Source organism: Plectropomus leopardus, chromosome 18 (genome assembly GCF_008729295.1).
Source record: "Plectropomus leopardus isolate mb chromosome 18, YSFRI_Pleo_2.0, whole genome shotgun sequence".
Lineage (NCBI taxonomy): Eukaryota > Metazoa > Chordata > Actinopteri > Perciformes > Serranidae > Plectropomus > Plectropomus leopardus.
In genome coordinates this window covers 19,061,116-19,079,651 of record NC_056480.1, presented here as the reverse complement: position 1 = coordinate 19,079,651, position 18,536 = coordinate 19,061,116, and the positions used below count along the sequence as shown (strand labels likewise).

General features: G+C 39.8%; 1 protein-coding gene across 1 annotated transcript in view; it reads right to left on the bottom strand.

Moving 5' to 3' along the window:
* Positions 1-16,570, bottom strand: part of LOC121957533 (potassium voltage-gated channel subfamily KQT member 4) — a 56,508-nt gene extending 39,938 nt beyond the window's left edge. The window contains 1 exon segment of the mRNA XM_042506153.1: positions 15,890-16,570. Within this exon segment, the coding sequence (XP_042362087.1) occupies positions 15,890-16,191 (302 nt within the window). The 5' untranslated portion in view covers positions 16,192-16,570.
* Positions 16,571-18,536: the final 1,966 nt, after the last annotated feature.

The following is an 18,536-nucleotide window of genomic DNA, read 5'->3' as shown; positions in this document are numbered from 1 at the left end:
GATGGGACGGACGGATAACCTGAATGCCTCCGGTCACAGCTATTCGGTTAGAGATTTTGGTTAATCCCAAGGCTCTCCATTTAGCACATCTGGCTGTATGAGGCCATTGTGAGTAGATGCTGCAAATCAGTGAACAGGACTGGTTTATGACATTATTGGAATTTTATGATTTATGCATCAATGTGATGAAGTACATTGATTTGTCAGGTATTTTATTTGCTGGACTTGCCACAAAAAGACCCACAATTTCACAATTAATTTTCCATAGAGTTTACAATATCACAATGTATTTCAATCTGATGATATGAAATGAAATACATCCTGACGGAAGGTTTTGATGCTTATTGCCCATATCCCTGCATAATTACTTAAACCTGATATTGTCTCCAGAGCCCTCTTTAAAAACGCATTTCATGTGGCTTTTGATTATTGTTTAGATTTCTATCTGCATCAATAGTTAAATTTATCACCTTTCAGTTCATCACTTACTGCATCAGAGTCGTTGTCATGTTAACCAGAGAATGAGATAAAACAGAGCAACTTTCCCACATTAGTATAAACCAACATGTTAATTCCTTATCAGCGCTTAGCGACACAGCTAGTTTCAACATTATTCAGCATCTGCTGATAATCAGCAGTGTGCAGGTGCAGGCACCCATTAGGGTCAGGCCTTAAGTGTGCTGCTGAGAGATAATGGCAAACCTAAAGCTATTGATTTATTTTATGTCTGCCCTTATGGTCTTCGCAGCCCCTGGCGACACACAGACCCTGCTTCCTAAGCACTCTTCATCACCCTCAACACCTTGACGAGCACATACACCCTGCTGCCCCATTCAGTCAAGTCCTGCTATTTCATGTTACTTAAGCGAAAAGTGAGGTGGACGTGGATTAGGGGTTGACCAATATTGGTCATGATACGCATTATTAGTAGTTAGTGAGACCTATATCAGATATTTGGAACCAAAATGCATTTACAATGAAAATGAAAATCTTTCTGTCGATATTTAGAATTTGGAATATAACAAACTCCAACACAAAACTTTGTTTAAATGAATTTGGCAAATGTTTAATCTAAACTGAAATATTCAACATCATATACAAACAGCTCCCTGACGTTTTACAAGTAAAAGTTCCTCCCACGCTGACACTTTCTTTGCACTTTTTAATTAACTTATTTTATCAGCGATCATTAAATAAAACGCTAAAACAAATAATCATTAAAATGCCAAATATCGGTCCTGATAATCAGCCAGGCCAATAATCTGTTGACCCCTAATGTGGATCATTGCCACTGTTTGCGGACACTGGAGAAAATCCCTCTAACTCTGAGTGGATACCGCCAGGAATGGTTACTGTACAGAGGGAGACAGCACGCCCAAGCTGCAGAAAGTTCTCTGCCTTTGTATACAAATGAAGTATAGTCAATGACAGGACAACCGTGAAACCTTTACAGAGGGTGACGTTGCAGAGCAGCGTTCCCATGGCTTGTGACAAAATGTGTTTCCAGTGAAAAGACAATCAGACTTTACTGGCAGGGGTGTCTATCGTCACCAAAGTCCTAATTGTCCTGTTTTGACCTAACAGCTGGGTTGTAGGGTTTTGACAGTCAAGTGTAACACTGATATAAAGCAGGACAGTGTGAGCACCAAACCACGATGGCAGCACAATAAAGTGATTCAAGAGAAAGCTCCTACAACAGCCAGGCAGAAAGGTGCTGGGTGAGGTTTTGCAGTGTATATAGAGGGAAAGTGATGCTGATTTATCAACACAAATCAGAATTGAACATGTGCGGTGAAATCTTGTCCAACAATGTGCACTAATGAAGCAACTAAAGTGGGTTTCTTTTGGACAGAAATTGTGTAAAAAAAATTAGGCCTCAAAAACACACACACTATAAATAAACATATGAGGGAGCATACCGATTCTTTAAATGGCATGTGGACTACTTTATTCTGTCATTTTTGCACCTGGTGACTTTAAGCTGGGGTGTGGATTTTTTGTCACCCCCCCCCTTGCAGTGAGAGTGCTTATGACGTATGCCTGCAGATGAGCTTTTCGTATATTCCATGTCCCAGGGAGAACCCTTTTGTGACTTTAATCCTTCCTCTGAATGCCAAGTTCCTTTTTAACTTGGAGGATCCAATCCAGAGACCTTTCTGGGACACTTCTTAGGAATATAGCTTCCACCATACCCCTAGCTGCTGCTCCATGGATATGGTTTCTTCCCCTTTCCTGCCCTCTTTAGGTCTGGCTAGTTACGTTAAACAAATCACTTTCGGTGTGCAAGCGCAAGAAAGTTGCTATACTGCGTAATACAGCGAGCTCTCCATAGTCGCGGATGGCTCAATCAACACTCTGTAAACTAGTTTTGCAAGGTCTTAATGAAAATGTAAATGTTCCACACTATAGTGGGGATGGAAATCGAGAACCTATCCCAGTTGAGAACCGCTTTCAAATTGTTTGATCTATCAGAATTGCATGCCTCTGAGCTCTTTTTTTTTGTTAAATCGATGCCAGCGTGCTTTTTTTTGACAGCGGCACATTGCAACAGTGACATCAAACTCATGCATGTATGCTGCAGGAGACTTGCAACAAGGAGGCATGGCAATGCGGAAGATACGGTCCAAAGCGTGGCATCATTTCACAAAGAAAGACAACAACAGTTTTGAATTAAGAGTGAAATCAGCATCAATTTGCTGTAAAATCTTTTTATGCAGCAATGGGATTATATTCCTGAAATGTCATGTATGTGACACTCTACACACTGCCACTGCTTCCCAACTGAGCAGCATGTCTCTTGCAGAGAGTAAATATCCTATGTTAAAAAAATGCTGAAACCCTGTGTGGACCTACACTTTTTCCACACAGAAAATTGATCAGGAATCAATCAAGTGTCCGACCGATAAACTGAATAAATAATGTCATTGGTATCAATAAAATCCTATCAATTTCTATCCCTACACTATAGCTTTAAAGAGGGGGCCCACTATTTAATTTAGTTTCTTTTGTTTTACACTAGTGGGGCAGCTTGTTACATGTTTTAACATTAATAATATGACACCAAGTGTTTGCAGTTGTCAGTATTGGCACTGTAACATTTTGTTGTGTTGAGACCTTTTAACATTTCTGTAACGAAACAAATCAAGCACTTACAGTGTAACCGCAGCACAAATGTTTGTACGTGTTGTCTATTTGTTATCTCACCACCTCAGCATCACTGTGTACACACAAATGTGTCAGCAGCTTAGAGAAACATGTAGTTTGAACAATATAGTCTCCTGAGAACACACTGGGGAAACATTGGAAAAAATCCCAGAAAATTAACAAAATCCCCCACCTACGGCATTTTGTTTAAATGAATGACTGCTACAAGGAAATGACACAACAATTTGTCAGTATTTGCAGCTCCTGTAGTGCGTCTGCTTGAGCTGACTCGCCACCTCTGCAGAAATCAGCGAAGCTATATATTGCAGAGAGACAGAGAGATGTAATAAGAAGATATACAGTAGAAGGGAGCTGCCTCTGGATTTTCCTGGCTGTGAAAGCAGATCTGGAGTGTTTAAAGGTTCTTGACTCGTCAAAATAAACTCTTGGCATTCCCGTTTGACCCTCCCGACCAAATGCCACAGTATTCCTGGCCTGCGTCAGCAACAATAACATTACATAAACACAGATTAGTGAAGATTAGAAAGTGTCAACACCCCTCCTGATGACCCATCTGCAGGAGAATGAAACAGAACGATTGTCTGAGGCTCAATGTCTCTGCTGAGTGTATGTGTTTTTGCATGTACACTGACTTTCACCTTCAGCCCTTTCATGTGTTCTGCACTGTCAAGTATATAAACAACAGTAGTGTACCCCCCCTCATGGTAATGGTGCGTACGTGGATATATGTGTGTGTGCATGTCCCGTTCCTCAATGAAATTGAGCAAAGAGAGGCAGGTTGGGTATTAGGGGGTAACATGACTCCTGGTTGGCCATTCCAGGACAGACAGTCCCCTCCCCAGGGAGAAACATTTTGCCCCGAAAGGAGAAATTAATACAGCGACTAACCTCGACTCTCCCCTCTCTCCATCTCACTCCTGCTCTCCTCTCCTTACCTTCCCCTCCATGCACACACACAAATCACTTGTCCTGTTGTGAGCCCTTTCCTCCTTTGAAGGACAACAAGGCTATGAACACCTCTAAAACTGTGTCTGGACATACTGCATGCTTCTGACATATCCTCCCACCCTTTTCTCTCCCTGCTGGCTTTAAAAAAAACTAAAGCATCTGCCCAGCTGAAGTGCCCTTGAGCAAGACACTGGATCTAACGAGCACTGCTGTTGTGGTAGGGGACAAGCGGAAAGAGAATTTCCTACAGGGATCGATAGAGTATCACATTATCATTATTATCATTCATCCTTAGAAACCAAAATCAAGCTCCCTCCTACTTCTTTCTCCCCCTTCTGTCTGCACTCTGTGTCACACTTTGGTGTTAGCGGGTAGCAAGCCACTCTACGGAAAAATAAAGCCACAGTGGGACAGGCGAGGAGGTTAAAGCAGTTGCTGCACAATGTGACAAGCCACGGAAAGAGACGTCAGGACACGACATGAGACTTCAAAGCAAACTTTGACAAACACAAAGGAAAGGTGTAAAAGTGAGGGAAAGACCTTTAGACTTTTAAAAGGTGAAAAAAACACCAGGATAACTTAAAGGCATTTACATCGAGTACGATTAGTGTAATTTAGTTAAGTTAATTAAACATTTCCCCAGATGTCAGAGTGGTGGACACATATCCATATAGGGAGAGACAAATTTAAAAATAAATCTCTCTCAGACTCCTTTATTACAATTAGGTATTCCTTCTCTAAAATCTACTTAAAAATAAAATAGTACTTTTAAAATAAAACTGAGAAGGAATAATCTTAATCTGTGCATCATTCATTCTTTTGATATTGAATTTGTATTTCAAAATTGTAAAATTAGAAAACAACTTATTTATTTTTTGGTTTATAGATGGGATATAAAAAAACAAATGAAACTGTTTGTTTGACACTCTTCAGTGTTTAATATGTAATTTGTCTAACGTTGCTCCTATGAGCTAGCCTCACTCCTGGGTTATATGAAACTACTTTTGCCATGAGGAGAGCGGCCTGCACCTCCAGAGAGGCAGAGACGGACTTGCTGTAGCAACTCAAATTGATTCTTTTTTTCAAGCAGGAAGATAGTGATCTTCAAAATGACCCTAATATGATTTTGGCCTTTACAACATCTTTTACATATTGTATTATAGCCTTGATGAACTGCTGTCCTCACAGGAAAAACAGCAGCACCAAAACATCAAGACATCTTGACCCAAAAATGACCTTGTTTCTGTCTCCAAAAATGAGTCTTTAAAATCTCAAGAGCACAAATTAACCAAAATCATCTTCTCTGAGTTCCTGCCCATTCCAGTCTCTCTGAACTTAATCTCATTAGGGGCTCTGCTGGATGTTGGTTCCTCCTTCACTCAAATCAAAGGAAAAGCCAAAGATGCTCGATCAGAGAAGCATTACCGGACAACTGCACAACTGTGTCTCCACAGGAGACTCTACATACATTAAGTTTTTTAATGTTTCTAAGTGAATGTCAGAGCATTTGAGGCAATACCAATTAGTAATTGTATAAATGTTCCAGTTTTAAGTAGTCCGAACATCTATATATTAGGTGGAATGGGTTTACTGGGGTTCACCAATGTATAATATAAAGATGGACGGCATGACGGCTCCCCAAAAGTGAAGCTCCATGTTAGCTGATGGGACTAAAACATCAAAGTATACATCAAATACATTTTTCCAAAGATGGTTTCTATCATATTTCTATTTTTCTATCACACTGATGAATGTTCAAGTGTTTTTCTGATTAGTTTGGTTTAATCTGTTTTTTGATGCTTGAAAAGGGGGGTGTAATAATTAATAATCTGTTTATGTGACTTTTATTACTTATTTATTTATAGGCATAGCTGATCTTGTACATTCTCACACACACAGAGTGCTTTCAAGAAAAGATGTGACCAGCCAATCAGGACTGAGAGGGAGACACAGGAAGAGATAGAGTGGCAGTGATGGGGGGCTGAGTCAATTAGGCAGGACAGTACAGCAAATGAGAGATTATATTCCCACCCAGAGGGGAAGGAGGGAATGATGAAGGACAGAGAGTGACAGAAGAGCAAAGGCATCTGGACCATAAAGGGTTTTAATGGAGCAGAATTTACACGACCTGCTGAGGTGAACAGATAAAAAAAAAAACAGTAGCAGTAAATGAACAAGCATCCAATCTGCAGTCCTGAGCAGGTTAAAACCCCCACACAAAGTGCCGAGTGGCTTTCTCCCTTCACTGTTTTACGGTGCCACTTCCCTCTCCACTCCACCCCTCTTTCTCTCTTACTTAGTCATCAACAAAAACACATTCATGCGCTGAATAAAAAAGCAAACAACAAAACAAAAAGCCATTTTCTGACATTAGACCATCAATAATAAAAAAAATTAAAAAAAAAAAGGTCTAACGCCAAACGCATCAGTGGTTTTCGGGGGATTTTGTGTTGCATGGTTAAAAACCTGGAAAAGCAGACCAGACTGTTTCCATGACCCAGGTGAGAGAGCAGATTAGCTGGCTCAGACTGGGTTCAGAGGGAGGGAAAACTGCAAGGATAGAGCAAACATATTCAATCAACAAGCTGTCTAGGTTAAATGAGTTTAATAATGTCAGAAAGGCAATTCACCTTTAATGAAAAGCTTGCATTCTGTGCGCAGCGCTGTTAGCACAAAATATGTGTGAAGAAATAACCACAGCCATATACAGCACATATCTCAAAGCCAAAGCCTTGACCAAACCGTCAGTGGAGTGGTTATGGAGCGCATTAGGCTGCGAGTCCTGTTGCAGGTATCTCCCTCCACATCTATAAATAATGTGTCTTTAGGCTCAAGCTTTCATAAACATACACCATCAGTGGTGCTTGTGCCATAAAAGGTTAAAGTGAAGGGATTCCCACATGCCATGGAGACAGAAGGGTTTATTTGGCAAAGACTTATCTGACATGAGAGATTTACTTTGGAAATTTGTGAAGCTACTGTTTCAGATCAAAGGGAAGGAGGGAGATTTTAAGAACCTGGTGTTTGTTTCCCCATCAGGCTAATGATAATTTCTTTTAAAAGCAATGAATTAAAAGCTTCAACAGATCTCCACTAAAGTGTTCTCTCTTACATTCAATTAGTGTTGTCACAATGAAAACAATACTCTCATGCAGTACTACACACATTCAAAAGTCTCTGGGATTGTCACACATTCAAAAAGCAATAACGTTCAAGTAAAAAACAAAACAAAATTGTGCTGCAAAAGCCGGTAAGCAACCAGAGCAAATGAGACGAGTGATAAGAAGACAGCACTGTGAGTCAGTGAGAGGAGCGGAGTGTATGACAACTCACTGTTGGCGGAAAGCAAGAATACTGAGGAAAATAGCTATTATAAGTATTTCAAATATTGTGAATTGATGACCATATTTTTGAAAACACTGTATTCAGTTATACTGCAGAGGTACATGTATTTGTTTAGGTTTACATCCATAACTGCTGCTTGCATGGAAAACATCTGAAAGTGGGATTAAGTGTCAACTAGGGATGCAGGATAATATCTGCACATCATTGGTATTGGCTGATATTGGGTTTAAATTAAAATATCAGAATTGGCCAACATGCTGATTTCTGACAAACTGCTTTTTTTAGTGTTTTTTTTTAAATTGCCAAAGTGAATATGTTTTTTTTCTGCACAATGAATAAATATTATATACAATGTAAAGCATTGCATTTTATTCTCCATCTGCTGGTGGGCCATCACGATAAGAGTATGGATAATACGATGTTAATTCCACTGCAGAACAGACTTGATGATCACTAAAATTAGGAGGTGAAAAAAAAAGTACCTATATCGGTTATCAAACAAATAAGGTGTTATTTGCATATCGGACATCGGTAAAAAATCCAATGTCATGCATCCCTATTGTCAACATTGCATGAAGCTGGGTGATTCCCATTTGGGTGACACATTTTTTAAAATTGCAGCAGCAAAGGCCAAGATATCATCATTTCTAATCCCTGGTATGGATAAAGCTCCACTAACACTTGCTCTTAAACTCTCGATGACTCCATGTTGTCTTTTTGTCAGATCTTTCTCTTCTACTTCACTTTGTAATGCAGGCTTTCTGGAGACCTTCCAAGAAAAACAACACAATCAGCAACTGCAGCAAGTCCCCAAAAACAACATATGTTTACATCAGAGCGACAAAGCCCTCAAGCAGAGGGAGCAAAGGAGAAAGTCAAGTGATGTTACTACAGAGCGACAGAGTCTGTGTAGGGAGGAGGTCAGAGTGGATGGATGGGTCAACAAAACATTCAACTTTTGCAGGAGAGATTGTTCATTTCACGTTTCAAACCAAAAGCCTTTATTGGTTTCTTTTAACTATAACCAAAATCACTCCTGAACTTCTACCACATCCTTATCCCCATGACCATGGCAACAAAGCTCCCCTAACCTTAACAAACTACTTAGAAATACCACATCATGCTTGCTCCTGAGTCTAACCACTTCGTTTTTGTGCCAAAAAAAGGATACTGGGAAGGACTGACCCACTCGAAGTGTGTGGTGGTGTATTTTTCTGCAGACTTTGCCCTCTGCCTGTATATTTTTATTTTTTTTGCTATGTTTGGGATATTCCTGGGCACAGCACACAGGTGAGGACTTTAGAAAAAAGGTAGCTATGAAAATAACAGACACAAGGCCAAAAAAATGCTTTTGCTTTTACTTTTGCTGGCAATGCTGTTTACAAACAGTTAGTTGTGTAAATCACAGGTTTCATAACAATACTATATTATAATGATTCTTTGGACATAAAATGATATTTGCTGATATCAGAAAGTCTGCCCCAACACAATTGTTTAAATTCAATTCAGAGGCCTATAATAAAATATCACTATAAATCCTCATTGTCTTTTTCTTGGGCGCTTGCCATTATCAGCTTGGCACTGTCTTAAAGATGACGGGATATATCAATGTTTTCACTTTGCATAGACAATACTGGGTCGTTGATCACTGAATCTATATTTTGATCCAGGCCAATGTATTATTACACCCCCTAAAACAGTAACTGACAATTCCTGCATTGTAACCATTTAAGTTTAGTGTTGTCACATAATCTCATATTTATTTTCCAACAGTGATTTGTAATGATGTCAAGCTCAGGCTTGACAAAGCTGGTTCAGAGCCACAAAATACATCATGTAACACTTTCACCGTCTGAGTTGAACTGTCTATGACTATTAAACTGATTTTGATACGTTAAATTCAAAGATTTCCCTTTATCTTGAGCAGAGCTCAGTGAACAGACAGCTATGATATTCCAGAGGAAAAAAATTGCTAACTTCTCAATTAGCCTGTCAGGGAGATCCACACAGATCTTCTCATAAAACAGCTACTTGTAAAGACATTTCTCTTTAACCTGTAATACTTATTATACGGCTCAAGCTCAGGTCTAAAAACCCCACGTTGTAATTTTGCTCCACATTCCTGCTCCTCATTTGTAAGACATCAATAATACATGACCAGTATATTTTCACCCTCCTTAGAACCAATCAGTCACTGCGATGTCAGTGCTCGGTCTTGACTGCTTTTCCTCTCCGCCCACATGCACTATTACTGTATGTCCAGACCACAGTCCAGTGAAATGTTGTACTGAGCCAGAGACTGAAGATGTATGGGTGCCAAAGCCAAGATCAAGACATGACATGGTTTGTTAGGTCTCCACAGTGCTGGTATAAGTTGGCACCATGTAGAGTGACTTGAGCAGGGACCCAAAGGACCTACTGGGAAGATTATGACTATATTCAAAGCAGGCAGCCTCATGTGATGGTCTATATGTGGTGCTGCGTATGGTGGAAATGGGTGAGAAGTCAAAGGTGAGGGAAAAGTATTGACACGGATCCCTCTGAACATATTTTCACTCCTCTCCTGAGTTTATAGGAAAAGTTCACACATGCACAGATGACAGGACCAATAGTTATTTTTTGGTTTCAATTTGTCTTTCTGTTTATAGATGTATTGTTTTTATTCCTTTATATGTTAACATATTTTATTCATTGTATTTTATGATTATTATTATTACTGGATACGTCCTTCTAATTTTACTTTTGTAATTTAACATCCCTGATGATGGTCACCTGGAAGGAGGGTGGAGTGGCAGAGGAATGCACTCGTGTATTATCTACTCAAACATTTAGATTTCTGTATTTTTGTGAGGGAAAACTGATAAATAAAGTTACTATACCACGTACACACCAAGTACAATACAATAATGTGTGTGTCTGAACTGCACAGGTCCAAACTTTCTTGCTGGGCCGCTGATGTTTGTGAAAACTCAAACGGACGTAACCAGCTCAGACAAGCAGACCGACCCTGCTGCTGACATGGTAGTTTTTACTGCAGGGGAAACAAAGAGAAAGGATTCAAAGGTGACAAAGAGGTCTTGAGCTTTTACTGTGAGTGAGTGAAAAGACCATAACAAGACAAGCCGCACTTAACATTTCAAACGGCCCATGCACCACTTGAACCAGGGTCTTGGCGGATGCAAGAACCGGCAGTGTCGTCTGAGCCGATCGAGTTGTTGAGCAGAGGAATTTACAGGTTTACGGAAAAAAACGATTGTCTCTTTTAACAAGTTTGTTGGTCCTTACCCCCTCCCTTACTTTCCTTGAGGAGAGGAGAGGAGAGGAGAGGAGAGGAGAGGGGAACTGCACAGGTCCAAACTTTCTGGCTGGGAGGAGAGGAGAGGAGCAGAGGAGAGGAGAGGAGGAGAGGAGAGGAGAGAGGAGCAGAGCAGAGAGGAGAGGAGAGGAGAGGAGAGGAGAGGAGAGGAGAGGAGGAACTCAGTGCCAGCTCAGAATTAGCATACAGCTGTTAAACTTTGAAGGAGTGTTTGAAGAAGTGTCCCGTCCACAGGACAGTCGACACACAGATGTAAAACAGTTCACAATAATGTAACCTGAACCATTCAGGAGGCAGGATGTTAAAGTTACCAAAGACCCTCAGGGTTCTCACACATTGTCATGAAAAAAATTCAAAACTTTTCCATGACTTTTCAAGGACTAAAAATAAAATAAAAAGATCTTGCTCCACTTGCCTGCCGTTTTTAAAACATATGAGATTCAAACTGTGTTCAATCATAATTTCAGCATCCCACATCCCACATGATGTGTCCAACATTAATTTTTGTTTTTACAGTTTCTATCCGTCATAGATCTTTTCATGAAAACATGCCACCCAAAAAATATAAGGACAAACAAAATCACCCAAAATGTTTAACTTTACAATAAAAATCGTCCAAAAATATTAATAAAAATTGCAAACATTTTTTTTTAAACAAAGGAAAAGAAAAATTTAAAAAGGAAAACACACCTTCCAAACCCTCCCAAATTGCCCCCCAAAAATTTAAAAAATAATAATAAAATGTATGACCCTCTCCCAAGCCAAAAGTGCTTAAAAAATATCTGAAATGCGTTGTGGACATATAGAGACAGACGGAAACGTGGGGAGAAAAAGGAAAAAACTTCCGTTACAAACGAATAAATAAAAACAATCAAAACGTTGTCTCATGTGGACAAATATTAGAGCTACCTTACATCGTCAGCTACAGAAAATAAATTCAAGGTTACATTACATTCATGTCATTTCATTTATTACACACAACACATTTCCATGATTTTTCCAGAACGTTCAATGATTTTTACTAGTTTTATGATTTTTCCAGGCTTGGAAAATGTGACTGTGAAATTCCATAACTTTCCAGGTTTTCCAGGACCTTTATCTAGGAGTGAAATCTGTCTCTATGAGGATGCATCTTATGTGCAGCTGTGACGGCAACAAGGCGGGATGAGGAGTGTGGTGGGATTTATGTGGGTAACCATAGAGAGACATTACAGCAGAGAGCTACTTCACCCCTTTCCCATATACGCCCCAACACACACCTGTGACGAGAGGCTCTCTGGAATCAACGCATCTGTTCCAGCATCCCCCATTACAGTGCAGGACTAATTAAAGGATCAAGGGAAGTTAGCACAGCGCCCTACACAGCAGTGTATGGCACAATTCAATTACAATAGATCAACGCCGCCTTAATTGAGCTCCGTTGTTCCATGAATTTTCCTCACACATGGTACGACTCTCAGCATGGTGGGCGCCTCACATGTAATTAATCAAAACAAATGCACAGCTCAGGGTGATGCAGTATCATGGGAACAATGCACTCACCCAGACATATGCGCACTCAAAATACATCATGTCAAAGCGCAAGGATTTTTGAAAGGATCTCAGTCTCAGGTATATTCTGCAATCTGTTAAACAGCGATATAAAACAGGCCATCACACAGGCGGCTCACTTCCAAAGTCAGTCCAGCTCTGTCTTGGAGGCCGTGGCATCTGAAACATGATCTGGACACCTCAGAGCGCCTGCCCTGCCTCTCTGACAGAGAAATAACAACAATGGCAGAGCTGCCATCCACTCTGACACCCAGTAATGTCATGGAGAATGTCACCCGCAACTACCCTGAAAAGGCCACAGCTCGTAATGAGAAACACACGAGGTGGAGGCGGTACATGACATGTTGCTTCTGTGTGTGTGTGCTTCAAAGACATGTTTGCAGTCCCATGGGAACAGAAAAGGAGGAAACAGAGAAGTGAAAGAGCTGAGGAACAAAGTCAGACTTGCTGATTTGCACTCACTGATGTGCCGACAGTACATGAACAGAACACATGAGAAGCTCTGCAGTGGGATTTCCCTCTGCTATAAACACATGATGGCATTGGCGCGGTGACGGCTGCACTTATTTACACAACGACACGGAAAGCACGGCCCAGTCCAAGGAGCTCTCACACATAATGCTCTGTCCACCATGTGCCAACCACAGCTGGAGGACAGCTGCTGGTGCACAACTGTCCTGGGCTTCACTTCAAAAGACATATACTGACACTGTAAATAGTCACCGTGTGAACTTTGACTTTTAATGAGATATTTAGGCCTAACGTTCACACCAAGGGTTCCGATTATTTTTTTTAAGTTATCAAAGTGGTTTAATTTGAATTTGAAACAGGTGCATGTCTAATTCAGTTCAGGTGTGTTTGGACAAATGAGTGCTGTGTGTTTCACATATAAGGCATCGCTACCAGTGAGCTCATAGTTTTCCAGTGTTTACATGTTGTATAGAGCACGTGGCACTCAGGTACTTTAACGCCATGACAGAAGGCTTTCTAAAGTAAGGGGAGAGTTGCTCCAGTTTGAGCTCTGCTTAGTGAATGTGTTTAAGTGGTGAGATTATTTTTCATCATGGTTAAAAAGCTGTCATGTAATGGGTTCAAAATGGGTTCAAGTCTTCCTTCTAAGGCAAACTTAGCCAAAAAAAAACCCACTAATTTCTGTAATTCAAGTTAACCCATATTTATCTCGGCAAGTCCCATCTCTTTTTCAAGGGAGACCTGGACAAGACAGCAGCATAAGAAAAAATGACAAACAATAACCATCATAAAAACACAAGAGAGAATACACTGTAACACGTGGAGATATTAACACACCAACGCGCAATGACAAGTACCAGTGGATTCATTCACCCATGTACTTATGAGAGCTTTAAAATCAGGCAGAGAGACAAGTGCTTGTAGTTTCAATCTTTTTGAAGGCTATTGCAAGGGAGGGGTGCAGAGCACATAAGCTTTCTTTCCCAGCTAAATCCGTGCACGAAGAACTAGTGTTGTAAATCGTAACCACTTTCCCTAACTGATTATTGTTAAAAATGAACAATCAATTAATCAGTTAATTGTTATTCCAAACAAACTTTGCTTATTTCAAACACCAGATGTATTTTCCTCAATCAAAGCTCACAGCAACATATTGCATATCCTTTGACAGCATTACATAGCCAATTGATTGATCGGTTGAATTTCACATCTGATAAAATTCTTAATGACCGCTAATCGATTGTCGACTAATTGTTAACATCTCTACAAGGAACAGATGAGACTCATTTTTGAGATCTTAGACTATAGCTTCAGTCAGACCTCTCTTCAAATTGAACATGAATAAAGGGAATTAACCCAGCATGGCTTTAGAAATGAACAAATACTAATGACCGGGCCTAAGAAAGGCCAAAGATGGCCAACAAGACCTGAAATAAAGCATCACTTCGTCATGCTGTGTTACCATGAATTTGTGAGGAAAATTTTGTTTTTCTTGTATGCCCCCACAGAAAATTGCGACCTTATTGATTTACTGATTGATTTGGGATCATGTTTAACAAAAGCAAAACTATATTAAAACATCTGTTTACGAACCTTAACATGACTTTATCTAGCTGTATGCTCAGTACTTCCCAAACACATGCGTTTCAGCTAAAACCTTACTATTTAAAACTGATCTGAAAGTGATACTTATCTATGTTCTCTTCAAAGCTGAACTCCATTAAAAAGGTTTGGGTTTTTTTATGAAAATGCATGTGTTCGGAAAGTCTGAGCATACTACTGGATAAAAGACCTCAGCAAATTGGCTTGATTTCTTTCAAAAACATGGGAAGGCAATGAACAATGAAAGAAAGAAAAATAAATCAAGAAATTAGCAAAAAGTACTAAAGACATTGCCTGAAAATGAGTAAAACAAATAAATCAACTGAATAATAAATCAAAGAAAATAAATACGACCTTGATAAAACATAATTGAAAATATGTGATAATGTTAATTATGAATATTGTTTTTTTCCCTTGACAGTTTACCTTACATTTTTTAAAATAATTTTCCAAAACTACTAATTTCTTGCAATTTGTGAAAGATTTATTATTAAGTTGCTCACTGAATTTTTTCCAATGTTTTTGAAAGAAATTGCCCTATATACACAGGGTTTAAAGGTTTAAATACTTGTAAAAGCGTCTGAAAGAAACACAAGAGAAATGATATCGCTTTAAGTTTTTATGAGTTAAAGTACTCAAGCGCCATCTGCTCTATACAACATGTAAACACTGGAAAACTATGAGCTTACTGGTAACGATGCCTCGATTTATCAATATGTTTTCAATGTAGGCAAGCAAGAAAAATAAAGTTTTCACAAAGAATCTGAGGTTATATAGCATGATTAATTGATAGACAAATGGTCATTTTGTGAGTGAAGTATTCCTTTAACTAATGCATTATTTATCTCACCTGTCAGAAAAATGCTGAAACAAACAAGTCCAGTCTCATAAAAGTTTGTAACCACACTAACACCCCCACTCACATGAGCGCACTGATGTTATTTTTCACTTCCTGTCATTCCAGTACATCATCTGTCCACCATATAAACTAGTTAGTCAAGCATGCCAACATACAGGAAATATGAATCATACTGATAAGTGATCCATTTTAAAAGTATGGCTATCTGCAGGCATCAAAACTGTTTACAAGGAGATTGATTTTTTTACATGTGGATTACTCCCTGTGGATTTGGACAAATTCAATTTAATATCCAGGGTCCTCATGATGATTTAATCAGACAGAGACAAGCGGAAATTGAACAGAGGACCCCATGTTGTGATGATGTATGGCATGTGATTGTGCTAATTGCCGCATAAGCAACTCTGCTTGGTTAATTGGAAAATTCATCAAAAGACTGCTGGTAGGCTATACACTGATCAAAACACATGATTGGAAGCAGGTCTAATGTAGCCTTTCTCGCAGCATGTGGCTTCACTCACAAACTTTATACAACTACAAAGTTGTTTAAGCGGAAAGAATGTGGATAAATGTGAGTTTTTAAATGATTTTCTTTGGGTCAATTATAAAAGTAAAACTACGATGACACTCACATGAATGCATGGTAGATGAATGCCCATCCTCGTGGTCTTTCCAGTACGTTGTACAGGCAGTTTTGCAACTTCCTGAAGCGTTTGCTTGAGGCGGACGCGTTGGCCCGGGGTCCGGGCGGTCCGGGCAGCGGGGTGCCCAGCAGACCCGTGCGGTGAGACGGGTGTCCGCGCTCCGGGGTGGATGGCTCGCTTCTCTCCGTGTGAACAGCAGTGAGCGCCACAAACTCTACCCGCCTGTCGTCGTTCGGAGCCGGGGGCACCAGCATTCTGATGCCGCCGTTGTTTGACGGACTTCCTAACATTTTCTGGCACGGTTACACTACATAAGATTTGACACTTTTCACTGGATCATCCGAAAGAGCGCACAGCAAAGTTTTGACCAAGTCATAGTCCGGTTTGTCTCGCCTATAAAGTGGACTAAAACTACTCTACCGGTCAAAACACATGAGTAAATGTCATTACTGCTATTTTTCAGCCTCGGGTTGCTTTGATAAGATTTAAAAGTTATCTGTAAATCAAATCGCACAAGAAAAGATGCACAATACTTGGATAAGTGCGTCGCGGTGAAACGTGACCTTCAGCGATCATTGTTGAGAGTCAGATGTGAGAGGTAATCAGCAGGGTGCAGAGAAGAAATAGCACGTGCACTGACTCCAACAACACAGTGAACGACCTGCCATCCCTTTGCTGAAACAGCCCCAACTGAGCTCAATCAAGTCACGCATCTATTACCATAAATACTCTTGAAACGTGCAGGTAGAAATCACGAAACTAGGCTACAAATTAAGCGACCGCAATGCCCATGCAGTCCAACCCAACTATATCTAACAACAGTCTGTCTTTAAGTTAGTGTTATCTGTTTTTATAGTTTTAACTAACTGAGTGAGACTTGCCACAGCCGCGAACATCAGCCTGCTCTCCCCCTGTTTGTGCGCCCCTCCGGTCCAGCGCTCCTCCGCTCCGGTGGCAGGCGGGGTGGAGCGCGCAGGAGTGAAGATCATCAGTATGATGTCAAGACTCGCGGACGGCTAACTCGAAAACTCTGAAGTAAGGCTAAATAAACACATTTCGGTGTTTGCATCTGAGTTGTAAACGCTTACAAAGATGAAGACCTCCGTTTGTGTTGAGTTGGCGTTCAGACAGAGAAGCGCTGGCGACAGGGGAGGACGGGATGGATATATGAGCGTGGGTGCAAAAAGTGACGGGAGAAGGTGACCAGACTGTGATTTTCTTGTTTATGAAGCTTTCTCGGAAGAATTAGATTTCTGGGATAGTTGATAACTTTGTTAAGAAATGCTGTTTCGAATATGCACCTAAATGCTGTATTATACATAGTCCAGAGGTAGTTTTGTAAGGCTCAAAGTGCCCCAGATCCACCTTTTCCAGGTATTCCATAAGATACACTGAAGACAAAAATAAAAGAAACACTTTTGCTTTTGTTCCAATTTTCACGTGTATGATTAAAAAAACAGATTTTTTTTCTCTCAAAAGACTTATTTCTCTCAAGTTCTGGTCGCAAATTTGTGTAAGTGAGTACTTTCCAAGATAATTCAGCCAGCTGACAGGTGTGGCAACTCAAGATGCTGATTAGACTGCATCATTACTACACAGGTGTGCCTTGGGATTGTCACAATAAAAGGCAAATCTAAAATTTGCAGTTTTATCTTGAAGGGAAACATTTAGTAAGGTTTTACATGACTACATTACAGAAATGCACTTTGTGGTCACATATTGCTGCGCTGTGCTGTTTGTTGCAGCTACCAAAGTCATTAGTCACTGATATTTGGTTAAATTTACATTGGAACAAATTTACAATAAAATATTGGCAGCTGCAGTTGCCAGCATAATACTATTATTTTATGAGGACACTAGCGTATTTACTTCAACACAATATTAACTCTAAATCTCATACATTTTTCTACACTAGGATCTAAGGTTTACAGTTTAATACTGTAGCGAATGTGCATGTGACCTCTGTCCCTCCGTAAGGCCTTTTGGTGAAATTAAAAGTATTGCATAACGCTGTAAAATCATACTGTAGCCTACTGTTTATGTCAACTGTTATTGTTAAGCTGCTTTTTATGTTAACAGTATTTTACTGTATTTTGGAAAAATTGTACCTTACTGATAGAATTTGGCTGTATTTTTTCAGCAGTTACAGTGTAGTTTGTGACGTCGGGTGACCAGATTTTAATGTCAGGACAACGTCCATCATCCATTTGACAGAGGACATGAGGACAGATGACACTGATATTTTGTTGGTTTTAAGTTATGTTGTCAGGTAACTAAATTTAAAGTCTTCCAAACCTCTCATGCCAATGTCATCTTGACATAGGAAAACATTTATTTATAAGGCATGAAGAACATAAACCCAACGTTTACAAAACGTCAAAAGTTAACATCCACACAAAATGAAATCCTAATGTCATTAGACATATAAAATATTGTCTACCCAACCAAAATTTAAAATCTGTCAAACTAAGAGTTCACTCTGTTCACAAAGTTAGCATTAGCAAAAAGCTTGCCCACACGATGACATACATGGCATAACAGTAGAAAAACATATAAAACCAGATTCATTCAGTGAAAAGAAACACCTTTCCAAAGTGCAGTTGACCACTCAAGCCAGTTCCAATGACGAACCGCA